The sequence below is a fragment of the Trachemys scripta genome, chromosome 4 (assembly GCF_013100865.1).
Source record: "Trachemys scripta elegans isolate TJP31775 chromosome 4, CAS_Tse_1.0, whole genome shotgun sequence".
NCBI lineage: Eukaryota > Metazoa > Chordata > Testudines > Emydidae > Trachemys > Trachemys scripta.
Genome location: NC_048301.1, coordinates 105,542,091 through 105,561,795, shown reverse-complemented (window position 1 = coordinate 105,561,795; position 19,705 = coordinate 105,542,091). Strand labels below are relative to the sequence as shown.

Below are 19,705 nucleotides of genomic sequence, written 5' to 3'. Positions count from 1 at the left end.
TACTGAAAAATAGCCAGAAAGGAAAGAAGCAATGCAGAAAAGAATGGGTATCTGAGATGTTCCCCTTTTGTACCAAAACCACTAACTTCATTTTTTTAATATTTGAGCTTTTTAATTTCTAAGAATTTGTCCCAAGAACCTTTGTCAAATTATTATTTAAATTGCTGTATGTACTTGTCATTAGATGCTTTCCTTCCATGTCTTCCATCCTTAATTAATCATTGGTAGATGTGGGTTTTGCCATTGGCATGGCAGTAGTCTTTCCAGGTCTCATCCAAAGCCCAAGGCCATCCAAGGCTATTGATGGTATCTTGGATCAGGTCCTTTGTGTGCAGAATTGCTAAAGCAGCCTGGTTCTTGACTGAATGCTGAAGAACATCTCAATCCTTATGATCATGCACCAGAAGCTTGTCAGAGCTAGGCGGTATTTTCCCTTTGGCCTTGTTTATTACGTGTAACACTTCCTTTGATACTGGCTGTATGCACAGGATTAAGGCACAGGATTTATAGGAATTAATTTGTTAGTTTTTATATAGCACTTTACATGTTCAAAGAGCCAGTTCAATGGAGCTCTGTATGGATCCAGTGATCTAGTCACTTAGAGGCTGTTACAGGGTGAGAGACTTGGGGCAGCACTTTGAGTTAAACCAGCCTTCGTAGAACGCAGTAGGGAAAGCACTGCAATCTGTCCACACTGACAGCTGACAGCGCACTGGCGTGGCCCCATTAGCAGCTCTTGCAATGGCCACAGAGAGCAGTGCATTGTGGTAGCTATCCCAGCATGCAAGTGGCTGCAACGTGCTTTTCAAATGGGGTGGGGTGGGGTGGAGTTTGACAGGGAGTGTGTTGTGTGTATGTGGGGGGAGAGAGAATGGATTTTTGGGAGGCTGAGCGCATGTCAGCATGCTGTCTTGTAAGTTCAGACAGCAGCAAACCTCCCCTTCCCCCCTGTCCCGCCATACACAGCATTCCACTGTAATGGTTGCTTTGTCTTGGGGCAGATAAGCATGCCGGCTGTCAGAAACGGAGCTTTCAAAAGGCATATCCAAAACAAGGACAAGAGTGGCCACTTGATTTAAGTGGATTATGGGACATTTCTGGAGGCTGATCACAGCGCAGTAATGCAACACCTCGTTCACACTGGCGCCACGGTGCTCCAGCGGGGGCGCATCAAATGTTATTCTACTCACCGAAGTGGAGTACCAGGAGCGCCCTAGCCAAGAAGTCAGAGCGCTCTACGTGCCTTGTCAGTGTGGAAGGGTAGTGAGCTAGTGTGCTCGGGGCTCCTTCAATGCGCTGTAACTTGCAAGTGTAGCTAAGCCCTTAGAATGTAAAGTACTTGGGATTGGCATGCAAAGAGCTATGTTAATGTCATGTTGACACTCGTTATGAATTTTTTCCTGCCTTTTTGTGACTGAAGACTTTCCCTTATTTTGTGAAAACATTGCAGACTTTCATTACAGGATCAAATGGTTTTGTGGATATTTTATTTTTCCTAACAAGTGTCACTCAGTAGTCTTGCTCCCAAGATCGGAGCAGTGCAAAATGTAGCAGGAATTTGCATATGGAAATAGATGTTTCTGGAGTATTACAGAATTAGATTCAGGGCATTATTTTCATCTTATCTATTAGCAAGCACGACTTTTGCAGTGAAAATAGAAACCTGCTTCTCTGATAATGACATTTTTTTTCATGGGACAAATTTGCTCTTCATTATCAGAAGAAATTCAGGTACACCATTCTCAAAGCAAAAACTGATTTGCATGACAAGAAATGGTGTGCAAATTTTCCCTTTTTATGAAAAATTTAAATGGAGAATGAAACACTAAATAAATAAAATCATGAACACTAATTTTCATTAATATGGATATTTTTCCACCCAGTTATGCTCTGAATGCATCTGATGCTGCCAACTGACCTATCCTCCTATCCAAACTTTCTCAATAGGGCAAAGTTGTTAATAATACTGTGTATTCCAGAACAGGAACTAGAGTTAGAACAATCCTTTGATCTGAATAGGGAGGAACTCGTTGAGAATGTGAAAGTAGAAGGCAGCCTGGGTGAAAGTGATCATGAAATCATAGAGTTTGCAATTCTAAGGAAGGGTAGAAGGGAGAACAGCAAAATAGAGACAATGGATTTCAGGAAGGCAGATTTTGGGAAGCTCAGAGAGCTGATGGGTAAAGTCCCATGGGAATCAAGACTGAGGGGAAAAACAACTGAGGAGAGTTGGCAGTTTTTCAAAGGGACACTATTAAGGGCCCAAAAGCAAGCTATTCCGCTGGTTAGGAAAGATAGAAAATGTGGCAAAAGACCACCTTGGCTTAACCACGAGATCTTGCACGATCTAAAAAATAAAAAGGAGTCATATAAAAAATGGAAACTAGGACAGATTACAAAGGATGAATATAGGCAAACAACACAGGAATGCAGGGGCAAGATTAGAAAGGCAAAGGCACAAAATGAGCTCAAACTAGCTACGGGAATAAAAGGAAACAAGAAGACTTTTTATCAATACATTAGAAGCAAGAGGAAGACTAAAGACAGGGTAGGTCCACTGCTTAGTGAAGAGGGAGAAACAGTAACAGGAAACTTGGAAATGGCAGAGATGCTTAATGACTTCTTTGTTTCGGTCTTCACCGAGAAGTCTGAAGGAATGCCTAACATAGTGAATGCTAATGGGAAGGGGGTAGGTTTAGCGGATAAAATAAAAAAAGAACAAGTTAAAAATCACTTAGAAAAGTTAGATGCCTGCAAGTCACCCGGGCCTGATGAAATGCATCCTAGAATACTCAAGGAGCTAATAGAGGAGGTATCTGAGCCTCTAGCTATTATCTTTGGAAAGTCATGGGAGACGGGAGAGATTCCAGAAGACTGGAAAAGGGCAAATATAGTGCCCATCTATAAAAAGGGAAATAAAAACAACCCAGGTAACTACAGACCAGTTAGTTTAACTTCTGTGCCAGGGAAGATAATGGAGCAAGTAATTAAGGAAATCATCTGCAAACACTTGGAAGGTGGTAAGGTGATAGGGAACAGCCAGCATGGATTTGTGAAGAACAAATCATGTCAAACTAATCTGATAGCTTTCTTTGATAGGATAACGAGCCTTGTGGATAAGGGTGAAGCGGTGGATGTGGTATACCTAGACTTTAGTAAGGCATTTGATACAGTCTCGCATGATATTCTTATCGATAAACTAGGCAAATACAAATTAGATGGGGCTACTATAAGGTGGGTGCATAACTGGCTGGATAACCGTACTCAGAGAGTTGTTATTAATGGTTCCCAATCCTGCTGGAAAGGCGTAACGAGTGGGGTTCCGCAGGGGTCTGTTTTGGGACCGGCTCTGTTCAATATCTTCATCAACGACTTAGATATTGGCATAGAAAGTACGCTTATTAAGTTTGCGGATGATACCAAACTGGGAGGGATTGCAACTACTTTGGAGGACAGGGTCATAATTCAAAATGATCTGGACAAATTGGAGAAATGGTCTGTGTTAAACAGGATGAAGTTTAATAAAGACAAATGCAAAGTGCTCCACTTAGGAAGGAAAAATCAATTTCACACATACAGAATGGGAAAAGACTGTCTAGGAAGGAGTACGGCAGAAAGGGATCTAGGGGTTATAGTGGACCACAAGCTAAATATGAGTCAACAGTGTGATGCTGTTGCAAAAAAAGCAAACATGATTCTGGGATGCATTAACAGGTGTGTTGTGAGCAAGACACGAGAAGTCATTCTTCCGCTCTACTCTGCTCTGGTTAGGCCTCAGCTGGAGTATTGTGTCCAGTTCTGGGCACCGCATTTTAAAAAAGATGTCGAGAAATTGGAAAGGGTCCAAAGAAGAGCAACAAGAATGATTAAAGGTCTTGAGAACATGACCTATGAAGGAAGGCTGAAAGAACTGGGTTTGTTTAGTTTGGAAAAGAGAAGACTGAGAGGGGACATGATAGCAGTTTTCAGGTATCTAAAAGGGTGTCATGAGGAGGAGGGAGAGAACTTGTTCACCTTAGCCTCTAAGGATAGAACCAGGAACAATGGGTTTAAACTGCAGCAAGGGAGGTCTAGGTTGGACATTAGGAAAAAGTTCCTAACTGTCAGGGTGGTTAAACACTGGAACAAATTGCCTAGGGAGGTTGTGGAATCTCCGTCTCTGGAGATATTTAAGAGTAGGTTAGATAAATGTCTATCAGGGATGGTCTAGACAGTATTTGGTCCTGCCATGCGGGCAGGGGACTGGACTCGATGACCTCTCGAGGTCCCTTCCAGTCCTATAATCTATGAATCTATGAATGTGTACAGCATGTGTTGAGATGTAAATAAACTTCAGGCTTGCGTCCAAACTATGATTGACTATATCTTTATTTCTTATTGTTTGTATCTTTTCTTTAAGAACAGTCTTGCAAACAGTGTCTGTGTAGAGCCATGCCTACAATTCTAATCCCTGTAAATCTTTCTGTTTGTTACCTGATAAAATTATGGCCTAGGTTCTCTGTTTGGTTTTGTATTGGCCACAGCTCCATCGGAGTTTAGAGCAGCTTGGAGGCTGCTCTAAATTCCAGCAGCTAATACAGCTTACAAGGAGCTCACCAATATCTTGGGATTTCCAAAGCAAAGCATCCTCTGGCCATTCCCCTCTTTGTTTTGCTGTGGCAGGGTGGTGGTGAAGGAGCTGGTTAAGCCAGCTTTATGCCTGCAGGGGATTCCTCCACACCAGGGAAATCCTCAGCTGAATAGATTTCATTCCCTTTGTGCTCTCTGAGAGGCACGCAGGAAAGAGAACGTGTCAGAGAATATTGCCCTTCATTTCTGACTGTGCTCTGTGCATTAAAAGAATGGGGGAGGGGTGTGTGTGTGTGTGTGTGTGTGTGTGTGTGTGAATATGTTATGGAAATTGTTAGCAAACTTAGAAAATGTCTGACAGTCATCAGGGGGCAAGACCAAAGTTGTCATTGAAATACAGATGTTGATCATTTGGTAGCATAATGGTAGTTAATGATATGGTGGCAAAACTTTATCTTCTGCAGTGAGCCTTCCTGCATTTGAAGGGCAATAGACAAGATGACCTAAGAGATTTCTTCAACCTCTATTTTTTTTTGCACGGCACTAGACAAATAGCATGGCGATTTTATAATGTGCTGCTGCCAGGACTGAGTTGCTATTCTGGCTGTGATGGTAGGAGTCCCTTTCCTTATTAATGGGGTTGTGTGTTAGTATTAACAGGGAGAGTTGGAGAATACGTTTCCCTTCAGATAAATTCCTGGATAGCATAGATGACTTTCTCTAAGGTTGCACATCCCATCCTTTCATCTGATATTCAGGACTCTGCTAGCACAAGAGACTGGTGCTGCATAGGTATGTTTGTGGGAAAGCAGTAGGTAACTGAAAAGATAGGTACATCTCAAGCTCTCTTCAAAATTAATGTTTATGTATGTGTAAATATCCAATATACAGTAGTTATTTCAGTCAGGGCTTTGTATAGCAGTAACTTACAAAAGTTCCTCTTCCAGGAAGCAGAATAAGTGCTTGTTAACATTTATTTTAAAAATAAAAATCCCAGATAGCTGGCAATGCACTGCTATCTGAGCAGGGTTTGACTGAATGTCAGTACATGTTTTACGTATAGGCAAAGGTTTTAAAGCTAACGGTAGCAGAATTGCCAATATAGGGATTTTCCTGCCAATGCATTAGCATTTGCTCTTGCCACTTCAAAAACAGGTGGCACCTCTAAAAGTATCTTTCCATGCCAACCTGTGGGAAATTTATTTCCATCCCTAAGATATGGAACTAAGGTGATGACTAAATCTCTTTATTTATTTATTTTAAACCTCATACATTCCTGATGTTGAAAGAAAACCTCTTGTATAAGAACAGTTTGTCTTTCACTGCCCTTGTAATGCTGCCAAGATGAGTGAAAACTTGGGCTTTGTCTTGCTTCAGCTAGACCTGCCCTGGGACTCTGAATCAGTATTTTGTGCTTGTTTATGCCAGTTCTGTGCACCTAGCTCCATTCTCGGAGTACCAGAGAAATCTCCCACATGAAGGTATCAAGAAATCTTCTTGAATGCCACGGTTGTATAATTTACATAAGACAAATGCAGAAACAAGACTGTGTGGCCTGGTGGATAGAGCACTGGACTGGAATTTGGGAGACATGGGTTCTAGTCATGGCTCTGTCAATGGCCTGCTGGGTGACTTGGGCAAGTCACATTTATTTGTGTCTCAGTTTCCCTCTCTGTAAATTGGGGATAATGCTACTGACCTCCTTTGAGATCTGCTAATAAAAAGCATTATATGAGAGCTAGTTGGTGATAATAATAATATAAAACACTATGCAGGTGGATAGTGGGATCTTCCAGTCCGCCTTGTAACTTACAAAGAACTTTTACATAGATTGAAGTCCTTCAAATGGTGTTTGGGATACTCTTCCTTGAGTCTCAAAGGACTCAGTTATCAGAAGGAAAGCATTATTTGTACAGTTCAATCCACCTTCATTTTAAATCTCCTTTTAAAATGTATTTTTAAACATTAGAAAAGCATGTTTTAAAAAACACAAAGTTAATTCAAGCCATCACTCAGGAGGAGGCTCAGAACTTGCTTTTGCTGGTTATTGTAGACCATTAGGGCATATTATAGTATCCCACTACTACCACTTAATTTGTGGTTGAGCAGGCATTGCCATGAGAAGCCTGTATTTTCAGGAGCTTTCATCTTTCCTACCAAATTATCCTTTAATCTGCAATTTCTGTTATTGCTTCTCAGTCTCATGGTGAATTTTCTTTGGGGTGCAGGGAGAAGTTGGGTAACATTCCATTCGATCATGTTTGAGATGTCCAAATGTGAGAGAAGCTGTGTTACACCAGATCTGAAATAAAGACCCCTTTAGTTTTTTCTTTCCTGATATAACTCACAGGGTTCCTTCTGCTTCTTTAATCATCCCAATGGAAAATTCCCAGACAGCAAAAATTCGGATATGTTTGAAGAAATTGGCTTTTTTGTTTCACAAAGGACTTAATTTATAAGTATTTGAAACTTTCATACTGTGCAGGTGTGTGAATTTCTGTTAGCACCGTGCTCATTGTGAATCATGCATCCAGAGTTTTCCATATACAAATAATGGATTTGCATTTTATTTTTGCATCTAAAATCCCATAGAAATGTGAATGCATTCCCATCAAAGCAGTTGGTACATTCTGTAAGTCCATTCAGCATGCATTCTGATATCTCATGCATAATAAGCATGAACACACACACACACCACCCCGTTTTTAAACATGAGTGCCTAACCAGGCTGCTCATCTGTTGTATTTGGACACAGACTGGCACTTAGGCATTCTTTTAAATGCCAAACTGAATCCCCCTATTTTGATATGATCAGTTTTCTTTTGTCTTTCCTTTTTTTGAAATAGTGCAAGGGGAGAAGAGGCACAGTGGTGATTGCTTCCATTACTCTGTGTACATTTGCACTGCAGCTGGGAGAGAGTTTCCCAGCTTGGATAGACAAACACATATGAGCTCGGCTTAAGTTAGCACGCTAAAAATAGCGATATAACTGGGGGGGCGGCAGCTCAGGCTAGCTATCCAAGGGTGTACCCCTGGGGTCCGGATGGGTTTGTACTCTGGAAGCTAGCCCAAGCCACTGCTACCCCCGGCTACATTGCTATTTTTAGCATAGTTGCTTGAGCAGAGCTAGTGCCTGACTGTCTTCCTGAGCTGGGAAGCAAAATCTCAGATGCAGTGTAGATGTGCGGTCTGAAATCCTTGACTTTTAGACACTGGAAAACTTAACTTCCATGCTTGATTAATATATCTCTAGTGCATTTAATACAATATGAATGAAGAGAGAAAGGGTCAAACTTCTGTGCACTGATGGCTTAAGCAGCTATAAGAATGTTCCTGGTCCCTCCCAAGCAGTAACCCATGTAGTCTTCTATTTGTATCGTTTCCTGGTTCAGAAACGTTTGTACTCAAAAAGGTATCATTTCCTGGTTCAAAAAGGTCTGTACCATGACAAAAGAAGACTAGGTCAGCAAAGATTCTTCAGGCAGCGAAGAGTGATTCAGGACTGCCCTGGTGGGGACTGACCACAGCATTCCCCTGGGATGCCCACCTGGATGTAGACTCCAAGGCCCTGATACAGTGCTCATTAAAGTCAATCAAAATACTTCAATGGGCATTGTATTGGGCCTTTTACTCTATGCCTAGAGCCGACCCTGGAGAGAAACTGGTGCATCAGGCAAATGCAGAAAAAGTGCTTCTGTGCTGTGCAATTAATTGAGACAATGACCTACAGGGAGTATTATTTCTCATGCATAGCTGCATTAAGCCTGATGTGTTCTGCTTCACAGCAATATGAAGCAACACCTATTTTCTACCCTTTCTTGCCAGGGTGTGCTCAGTCATAACCCAAAATTAACCCCTTGCTGACTACCATGAGCTATTGTATGAAAAAAATTCTCATAGAATAGGAGTTTTCTTTTCACTGACTGTATGTAATAGATGCAGATTTGGATCATTTCTCATTGACTAGATTTTGCTGGTGTTTAGTGCTGATTGGAAAAAGTCAAATAGCCTTTCCTGAAAGAGGAAAGTGATTTGCTGCCATCTGGTGGTCAAATTTATTGACTGGTAAATCTTGTAATAGGTGCGTCAGCCAGTGGTTGTCGTTCTTGTTACTCTCAGTCGTGAATGCTGGCAGGCCTATGCCATACACAACACTGCATACAACTTCAGTTTTCTTGAAGGCAACTCTTTAGCATTTGTCAGGCTTTTTACTAAGATACCATTAGATATTTATATGTATCTGCACCCACTTGTATTAGCTAGTGACTGTGCTATTTCTCATGGCATGTCTTCTCTGGGAGACTATAGAGTGCAAATGGGGTGAACAGTTGCTTGGGTAATGTGTGTACAGATTTCAAATTATTAGCTACATCCTGGTGCCAACCTATCATCTCTGTGCATTTGTTATTTCTAGTTAGGAGGGACAAAACATAGAGCAATTGCAAAGAACATTTTTTTTTTTTTGGTAGACAAGTAAAATATCATTCGTTTTTCTTTATCATCCATTGTTACGACAAGCAACAGGTGAGCAGATTTTCTTCCTGAATCGGTAAATTTTCTCTGTGGGAGACCCTTGTTTAAAATACTGGCAGCAGGTCACTGTGTTAACCTCTTTGCTTGTACAACTCCCCACCCTGTACATGTCTGTCTCTCTTATAGATATTGATACAACTTACTCCATTTGTTTCAAGCCAGTGCTGTAAATCCTTCATTTTCAATACCATGAATTTCATTTGCGAACTTGAACAAACCAAAACAAAAACCAAAGGGTTAGGGTTGCTTGGAGGAAGTAAATAAATCTGTTATATCGAAGGTATTGTGATGCCAGCTGGAAGATAAATAACAGCAGTGAGGTAAAAGAAAAACTTGAAGGAGACAGGTTGAGCAAGATAGTGTGGAATTTATAAAAAGCCTTCTGCAAGAATCCTAGGTGAACTTGCATTTATATTTCATCCATAACCTTATGTCCCCCATTACTACATGGCTGATGAAATGCAAACCATGCTCTCTGCATACATCTGAATTATGATTTTTTTTTAAAACACAGAAGTTCAAATTCCTTTTTCTCTGCTTATTAGCCTAATCCATGTGAAACAAGAAAGAAAAGTCTAAACACAAACATCCCTCCCAATGCTCTTGAAAGAGTTTCATAATAGTATCTATAACAGTAACATTATAGAGGGGTTAATTTAAAGACCAAATAATGGCAAGGAATGCATGCACAACTCACAGTTAAGTAGCCGTGTGCATCTGAAAGCAGAATTTGGACTGCAGGGCCCAATCCAATACTTGCTACCAAGTATAGTGTTTACTCCCATGAGTAGTCCTATTCAAATCAATGGGATTATTCTTGGTAGTAAGTGTTTTCAGAATCAGGCCTACTGTTTGTTTAAAAAAAAAAAAAACTCCTAATCAAAACCATAATTTTAGGCAAAGGAGTTGCCTAAAAATGACTTGGTGGATTCAATCCAGACAACTAACCCTCATTTTGGCTGAGTGAAATCTGAAATACAGTGGTCTGAGTCAAGACTTTTGTGTGTCTCATGAGTAGGGCCCTACCAAATTAATGGTCCATTTTGATAAATTCAAGGTCATAGGATTTTAAAAATCTTACATTTCACAGTTTCAGATATTTAAATCTGACATTTCACGGTGTTGTAACGATGAGGGTCTCAAGCCAAAAGGGGATTGTGGGTGGAGGGGTAGCAAGGCTATGGTAAGGGTGGCAATACCGTGACACTCCTTATTTCTGCACTGCTGCTGGCAGCAGCACTGCCTTGAGAGCTGGGCTCCCAGCAGCCATGCAGAAGTGAGGATGGTGTGGTATGGCACTGCCACCCTTACTTCAGCACAACTGCTGTTGGTGGCACTGCCTTCAGAGCTGGGCTCCCAGCCAGCAGCCGTGGAGCTTTCTGCAGCTGGGGGAGGTTCCCAGAGATGGGTCTGACCCAGCCCCAAGAGCAGTCTGTGCAGAGGAAGAGGAAGTCCCATCCCTCCCCAGCCCAGCTGGGACAAGCAGTGGGAGCCCGGCACATGATAGGAGCCCCCAGCTGGGGTGCTCCCAGCCCTGTCTGTCTCTATCTGCGGGTTCAGTCCTTGAGGTTTAAAGGGGCCTTGGGGTGTGTGTGTGTGGGGGGGGGGGGGGGGGGAGGAAAGTAGGGTTGCCAACTTTCTAATAAAAAAACCAAACATCTCTGCCCAGCCCCTTCCCTGAGGCTCCCATGCCCCTTCTCAGAGGCCCCGCCTCCACTCGCTCCGTCCCCTCCCACTGTCGCTCACTCTCCCCCACCCTCACTCACTTTCACCAGGCTGGGGCAGGGGGTTGGCGTGTGGGATGGGGGTGAGGACTCTAGCTGGGGGTGCAGGCTCTAGGGTGGGGCTGGGGATGAGTGGCTTAATGTGCAGGAGGGAGCTCTGCGGCTGGGAATGAGAGGTTCGGAATGCGGGAGGAGGTGTGGGCTCCGGCTGGGGGTGTGGGCTCTGGGGTGGGGCCTCCCTACCTTGCCTGCACAGGCCCAATCCAGTTGGTATGCTCAGAGGCTTCCCACTGGATCATGTCTCCTTCAAAAACTCGCTACTGCTGCTGGAAGAGGAGGAGGTGCCCCAGGAAAATTCCGAGGTGGGTCTCCTTCAGTTACTCAAGTTGAAGCTGTTGCACTGTGGATAAATACTTAGTCATTGGTGAGAGAGAGAGATTCGGTAGCCAGGTGGTTAGGGTACCTAGAAGGTGGGAGACCCAGGATCTAGTCCTCCTCCTCCAGTGAATTTCATTATTTATCCACAGTGGAACAGCTTCCGCAGAAGAGACTGAGGGAACCCACATCAGAATATCCCACAGCCCAGTGGTTAGAGCACTCTCCTGAGAGGTGGCAGACACCTGTTCAAATCCTTTCTCCCCATTAGGCGGGGTGTGTGTGTAGAATATAAGCCTGTTCTCACACGTCCAAAGTAAGTGCTCTACCCAATGGACTAAAAGTTAAAGGTGGGCACCACCATTACTACTTCCTCCTTCACACCCAGTCATTTTGTGTGGAGTGAGGCAGATGCCTAACTCACTGTCACAAAAAACAACTTAAGTGCCTAAGCGGCTTGACTTCAGGAGGCGGGTTCCCATTCATGAATCACCAGCAGAGATAGGCACCTCCCTCCATCCCTGACTTAGGTACCTATTTCCATAAGGGGAAGGGGTTTAGGACATATCCCTCTCATTGGCATCTTCCATTGGCTAGCTTATGTGGCTCCCTGCCTAGTGTGCTGGCTTTTGTGGATGGCATTCTAAGGTGCCAGTCTCTTCCATTCATTGTATAGCGAGCCTAGGCAACCTCAGTCTTTGTGGCTCACAATGTTTGTTCCTTTGCGGATCTCAGTTTTAGCCTCTCTGTCTTGGTTCCTCATCTGTAAAATGGGGATAATAGCACTGCCTTACCTCACAGGGGTGTCATGAGGATAAATATACTAAACAGTGTGGGGTTCTCAGATATTATTGTAATGAGGATCTTATAGTACTATAGATAAATTAGAAGTGCTTATACTGTAACTACTAGTATCTCAAATATGTCTTATGTTGCCAGTCCTCTTTTGTTTACATTTATAAAATATTAACATCTACTTGTGATGACTAGTGAGATGATTTTTGATTAAGATATTTAGCCAGTGTCTTCCTCTAAATGTATTGATCCAAGTCCATCCCTTCCTACTAAAAGTGGGAGGAAGTCTCCAAGGAATGCCCCCATATTATCCCACTGGGTGGGTATAATCAATGTGCGCACGCACGCAGCTCAGCCACATGGCAAATGCTATAGGATCTCCTTAACTTGGTGGGTCTCCCAGTCTAGGTGAGAGCCAGAGCTATCTAGATAGTGGCTCTATGGTTTTACACCAGGTCATCCCTCTCTTTCCCAGCAACAATACCCCCGAGCTGTGTTATCTGCTCCGGAGGTTCTGTGTGGGATCAAACAGCAACCTGCATCTAACTAACCCCCACGTCACCCCTCCCATTTCCCCCCTATATCCCCCACACTGTTTCAGCTCCTTATTCCTGATCTGTGCAGTCTCAACTCTCTCTTACCTCCGGAGTGGACCCTGGAATGCATGGAGAGGCTTCCACTTGGTCTAATGGTGGGAATGAGGGTGCCAGGGATGTGGTGCTGCCTCCCTTTTGTGTGTGATGGTCTTCTGTGCTTGGTTTTGTGGAGGACCATCTGGGCCATTATTATGTAATAAGTAACCTAATTAAAATTTTACACTGATTAAAATAAATATAGAGCTACTGATCTCGTCACATACCATTGAATGCTGTACTGCCTTGTATTCTTAACAGTTTATATATAATCTAAGTCTATTTTATTTATAATTTCTATAACAGTACTACATTGACGCACATTAGGGAACTCTTGTGCCTACTCGGGCCAGTTAGTGTGTGACACTCTGGGGCAGACTAGAATTTACATCCCACGGCTGCAGACAAGCCCTAACCTAACAGTTAGTTGAGCAACAGAAAATATGCAGGTGGATAGTATGAAACTGTAGCTGCTGGGGAACATTTGTAATTTGATTAGTTTTTTGGGATTCAAAAATGACATACAATTTACAATAGAATCCCAATTCTCTGAATGCCCATTTTCCAACTCTCTGACCCCTTCTAACCTAATGCTGAAGATGTTTAGTGTCATCCACTTGGTTTACTTAAACGGAAATTGACTGCACTATTAACTCTCCCATTAGATGTCAACTAAAACTATTACTAGAATTAGAGATTAATCCTATTCCACAACTTCATACAATTCTAGAGGAAATCTTTTGAATTCAGAGCGACACTTGTGACTTCTTTCCTCTATGAATCAGACATATATTTGTCAGTCATTGGGAAATCTAATTAATTAATTAATTAATTAAACAAAGTTTTTAAAAGTAAAATTATTTATTCAAATATAGTCAAGAGGGACACTATAAATCTCTATAAAATAAATAAGTAACGTGATAGGTTTTGATCTGTAGACCAAAAAAGGCTGATGGGTCATTCTAACCTTACTCCTTGTATGGCAAAAGAGATATGCCAAATGACTTGCAAAATATATAAAATGACAATCTGGTAGGAATGTATATTATCCGTGACAATATTTAAATAATGTCACAAGTAAAATAAAAACAAATGTAAATGGAATAATAATTCTCAAAAAATGAGTTTCTTAAAATACACCTCTTCCCCGATATAACGCTGTCCTCGGGAGCCAAAAAATCTTACCGCGTTATAGGTGAAACCGCGTTATATCTAACTTGCCTTGATCCGCCCGAGTGTGCAGCCCTGCCCCTTCGGAGCACTGCTTTACCGCGTTATATCCGAATTTGTGTTATGTTGGGTCGCGTTATATAGGGGTAGAGGTGTAATTGTGGAAAGACCAAAAACTCATGTAAAATACATAAGAATGGTCCTACTGGGTCAAACCAAAGGTCCATCTAGCCCAGTATCCTGTCTTCTGACAGAGGCCAGTGCCATGTGCCCCAGGGGGAATGAACAGAACAGGTAATCATCAAGTAAGTGATCCATCCCCTGTTGCTCATTCCCAGCTTCTGGCAAATAGAGACTAGGGACGCCATTCCTGCCCAGATTGAAATATTCCTTTGACTCTCACTGGAAATCAGTTTTAAGTAATGCAAAAGGTATGCCAGAAACAGGACTATAACACAAGTTCAATGTCCAAAACAGGTTAGGGTTTGAAGAGGCTTAACTTACCACATGGAATTTCCTGGTCTTCCTGATTAAAAATGTCCAAACATTCTTTTTTCTTAACCAGTGGCATTCTTGTAAGAAGAAAACTTTCCCAGACAAGTTTCAAGTAAACAAAACAAATTTACTCCATGTTTGAAAATAAATAAATTGTTCCACAAAAAGAAAAATGGCTCCCAAATTGTTACATTTATGTTTAAAAGAAATTATTTCTGTATGTACAAAAGAAATAATGAAATTAAAATTTAGTTTATTTTGCCTGCCCTTCCTCCCCGGCCCCCTTTTTACTAAATTATAGTATAAGATATTTAGTAATGTTTACTTTTTTTTTCCCCCAGTTTCCTTATAGTGCTGATCTGCCTCATATTCAGTGTGCTTTCTACAATTGAACAATATGCAACTCTGGCCACAGGGACATTATTTTGGATGGTATGTACATGGATGTTCATTGGATTAATATATCTCTGTGTATGTGTGTTTTCCTATTTTTTTTCTTAATTCACATTTGCTGAATCTGTATTTTTGTGACTTGTTAAAATTCTGCCCTGTTACCTGGAATTTAAAACAGTAAATTCCTGCACATGCTCATTCATTATGCATGTGTTTCTTCACTCCAGTGTACATCCAGAATAATTCCATAGAAATGAATGTAGCCACACAGGTGCAAAATCAGGATGAGAGGGTAGTCAGACCCTGTATTCTGAACACCCAGAATTTCTGATGCAGCATGTCTGACCCATTTGAAACTGTTTCAAATAAGACCGCACCACTTCTCTTCCTGGAGTTCGTCCTTTCTTAACTTCTCTTAGTCCACCGAAGCCAATGGAAGCACTCCCATTGACTTCAATGGGAGATGAATCCAGCCTTAAGGCCCCATTTCAGAGGGGGAAGACCTTCAGCTGGGTTAATTTGTCATTGCTGAGGATCTGCCCAGGAGCTTTCTCTTCAATAGATGCTTTCTCCAGAGCCCATCAAAGCTGCTACCTGTGTTTTCCAAGGGGATGGCTAAAGACAAATGCAAAGCTCAGGGCAATATTTCCACTGCACTCTAAGCACCTGTTATCTTGAACATGTGGGTCCATATTCAAGGTCTAGATTCTAATTTTCAGGGAGGTAATTCATTTGTTGTCACAATACTGCCAAGCTTCTTCAAACATAAGTGTAGGTGTGCTATCATAGGGTGACTGGTCTCTTTAAGAGGGAACAGGTCCAGTTTTTCTGTGCCTAACTACAGTAACTGACTCCCAGAGAGGTCAGAGAGACAACACCAAGTAGCATCTATAAAAAACAGAGGATGAGTGCTGCGCTTGAGAAGTGCTGGAATGCCAGTGCCAAAAGGACTGGAAATGCCATAAGACACCATTCCAGCTCCCCCAGAAACTGCTGGAACAGCATCCCAGAGTGTTCTGATAGGACATGAGCACTGATAAACAGCCAGGAAGTAGTTAAGAGAAGGAGAAAGAAGAGGCAAGCAGCAGCAGGAGGAAGAGGAGGAGCAGGGAGCTGGTGAGGGTTCCCTGAAGTGAGCTGCATGAGCCCCCTCAGAGAACAGGAGTGGGGAGGGGACAAGCTGGTGCAGAGGAAGAACTGTAGAGAGTTTGTGGGACGGGACTGTCTGGAGTTGGCGAAACCCTACTGAGTGGAAGACTCATATGGCAGCCTTTAGGTAACAGGAAAGATCCAGGGCAGGCCAAACCCAAGAGAATAGGGTGATTCTGCAGGAACTCAGCAGTCATAGGCATGGGTAGCACAAGGCTGTGGGGAGCCCACTCGGAAAAGAGGATTATTGCAGAAGAGTTGCAAGAAAATTGAAAGGGCCAGTGAGGTGGAGACTCTGGAACAGGGATTGTGACCTCCTAGGTACATGACTTGGAGAGTGGGGGTCCCAAGATAGGGATGGCAGAGCTGGTGAATTGCTGTCTTTTTATCTTGTTTTACTTTGGGGTTTGTGAACTGTTTCACTTGGTGGGATCTGCAAATGGCTGCACTTAAAGTAATAAATGATTCCTGGACATTGGGATTTTATTGAATTCTGAGAGGGACAGCGTTCCATTCCTGGGCACATCAAATGGTTGCTAGTCTAGTCTGTGGAAAGGATGGGCAAGTTGGTCGACTGAAGAAAGGGAAACTGAGGTAGGATGCACCTGTCACTCTGCGGTTGGCTACTTAAGGAAAAGCTGCCATAATGGGCCTTATGATAGATGTGTAATAAGACAAATTGTGATTTTAGCAGTAACTAGTTAAAGCATTGCATTCAGGACAGAAAATATGATGTTCCATTTTCAACACTACGGACTTCAGTCCATTCTCACTTCCGTCAGTATTACACTAGTATAAACCCAGAGATATCAATGGACTTATTTCTGAGTTCACTGTGCATTTGTGTACGTGAGATAATTGGGCCCTATCTCTAATTCTTATGTATTCATCTGCTAGGGTGATCAGACAGCAAAAGTGAAAAATCGGTATGGGGGTGGGGGACAATAGGAGTCTATATAAGAAAAAGACCCAAAAATCGGGACTGTCCCTATAAAATCGGGACATCTGGTCCTCCCCCTCCTCCCCCCACTATCATCTGCTAGTATTTTACTGGTATTGGGTTTGGAACCAGTCATCATTTACTATATCATAACACTGTACTTCATATTTATGTAGTGCCTTTTGTCAAAGATCTCAAAGCATTTTATAAAGTTAATGTGGGCACATAACATTATCATAGAATCATAACATTATCTCCACCTATGGCTGAAGAAAATCAGAGACAGAGACATTACTTGCCGAAGATCGCATGCTGAGCCAGAGTCCAGAGTGAATGTAGGTCTCCTGATACCCAAACTCTTCCTTTCACCACTAGCCATACTGCCTCCTTGCAGGATAGTTTAATATATTAATTTATATACCCAGATATATGCAAGTTCATGTTCCCTTTTTGTTAGGTAAGTGGAGTTTCCCTTGATGGGATATTTTAGGACACACTGTTATCTCTTAAACCTCACTTGTGCTATTAAGCTTCCAAATACCCTTGCTTTAAGGGTGTTCCCATTGATTTCAGTGTATAACCATTATGTTATATAGAACATTTACCTTCCTATAGGCCAGGGGTGGGCAAACTTTTTGGCCCAAGGGTCACATTGGGGTTGCAAAATGGTATGGAGTGCCGGATAGTGAAGGCTGTGCCTCCCCAAACAGCCTGGCCCCCACCCCCTATCCGCCCCCTGACTGCCCGCTTCAGAACCCCCGACCCATCCAACCCCCCTCGCTCCTTGTCCCCTAACCGCCCCCTCCTGGGACCCCCTGCCCCAACCGCCTCCCCCCCCAGGATCCACATTCCCACCCCCTGAGACTCCCACGCTTATCCAGGGCTGGTGCAACCACTAGGCGAACTAGGCAGCCGCCTAGGGCGCCTAGTGATTGAGGGCGTCTAAAAGCCCACTCAAGTGAGGAGGTGGGACAGGGGAACCTCTCCCCACCCCAGATCACTTCTACTCTGCCTCCTCCACTGCGCACACAGCCCTCACTCTAATTCTCCTCCAATTGGCGCTGCAAGCCTGGGAGGGGAGGAGAATTAGAGCGGCGCTGGCGTGCTCAGCGGAGGAGGCGGAGCAGAGGTGAGCTGAGGCAGGCTCCTCGGGCGGGGTTAGCTTCCGCGGGGGGGGATGCTCCCCGGGTGGGCGGGGTTAGCTGCTGTGGAGGGGGGCTCCCTGGGTGGGGTTAGCTGCAAGGGGGGGGGAATCCCCAGGTGGGCGGGGTTAGCTGCTGCGGGGGGCAGTTGCTGCGGGGGGGGGGCTCCCCGGGTGGGTGGGATTAGCTGCTGCGGGGGGGGCTCCTCTGGTGGGTGGCCGTGGTTAACTGGAGTGAGGTTAGCTGGGTGGGGGAGGTCGCACAAGGTGGAAGTTTGCACCGGCCCTGCGCTTATCCACCCCCCCCATTCCCCATCCCCTGACTGCTCCCCAGAACCTCTGCCCCATCCCCGCCCCCTGCTCCCTGTCCCCTGACTGCCCCTCCTGGATTCCCCGCCCCCTATCCAACCCCCTGCTCCCCACCCCCTTACCATGCCGCTCAGAGCAGCATGTCAGGCAGTTGCGCCACCCGGCCGAAGCCAGACACGTTGCCATGCTGCTTGGCAGGAGCGTGTAACCCCGCTGCCCAGAGCGCTGCCCGCGCAGTGGCATGGCTGTGGGGTAGAGGGACAATGGGGGAGGGGCTAGGGGCTAGCCTCCCCGGCCGGGAGCTCAAGGACTGTAGTTTGCCCACCTCTGCTATAGGCAGCAAAAGCAGCCCCTCTTCTACTCATACATGTTTGTACTCTGGAGCAATGTGGGATGTCTTATAAAAGTGTAGCTTTCCATGATGTTTCTAATCTGGAATTTCTAATCAGTTGCATCTTAAGAAGTGAGGTTTTTTACCCATGAAAGCTTATATTCAAATAAATCTGTTATTCTTTAAGGTGCCACCGGACTCCTTGTTGCTAATCTGGAATGTGTTTTAAATCACTAGTAGGACAGTGAAGTTGATGCTTCCCCTTTTAATGTTATTTGCTAATGTCTCTTTCTCTCTCTACCTATTATCAACTCTCATGCCTGAGGAAGCATTTTCAGGATCTCTGCCAGAAACCTGTCTTCAAACTGTAGCAAGAAAACTGTTTCAAAGAATTATTCAAATTGTTGAATCACAGAAAAGAAATTAAAACTTAAATCGCCCACTTGACTCAAAAACAATTAACACTTGTGCATTTGCTGTATGTTTCTGTACACCTTATTCAGCTGTCTGCTGTGCAGAAAACTATTATCAAGAGATGGTCTATAGCCTCTGTAGGGAAATTTGGAAAGTGTATACTCTTCCACTAATACCCACTACACAATCTGTAGACTTCAACCAATACAGCATCCAAGTGCAATCTCGATATGATTTTTTAAAATGGGAAATTTAAAATTCTTCTCAATGGGTAAAAATATTCTCTGTAGTGACTTTAAAATTAATATTAGAAAAGCCCCTCAACAGTATAGTCATATACCAGTTGTTTAAAAAAAATGCTGCTTCTATATACAGTGATCACTTAAAAAGTAAAAAATGGCCATTACTTACTACCAGTGGTATCTGAGAGATCAATTTTTCATATACTAAGACTAGTGTTAATATTACAGTAATGGGCATATGATATATTTCTAAACTAGATTTTAATGGCAACCACTATGTATATGACACCATGTATAAGTTTAATTTCGTGTTTAGTATAGGTCGCTTCTGTGAGAGGAAGGGAGGGAGAGAGGTTTGAGTCCATCTACAATCCTCCCTTTCAATAAATGGGATTTTGTATTAGTTATAGACATTTCTGCTTACCTATACAATAACATTCACTTTTTATAGTATCTCCTTCAAAATTATGCACTTAGTGTGACCAGTACCGAC

The 19,705-nt window shown here is 43.2% G+C and overlaps 1 protein-coding gene across 4 annotated transcripts in view; it reads left to right on the top strand.

Annotated features, from left to right (window-relative positions):
* The window catches only part of KCNQ1 (potassium voltage-gated channel subfamily Q member 1), a 553,569-nt gene that overhangs the window by 97,456 nt on the left and 436,408 nt on the right, over window positions 1–19,705 (top strand). For all 4 annotated transcript variants that reach the window (XM_034770267.1, XM_034770265.1, XM_034770266.1 and 1 more), the window contains exon 2: window positions 14,635–14,725. In XM_034770267.1, coding sequence (XP_034626158.1) covers window positions 14,635–14,725 — 91 coding nt within the window. The remainder of the gene's footprint in view (window positions 1–14,634; window positions 14,726–19,705) is intronic.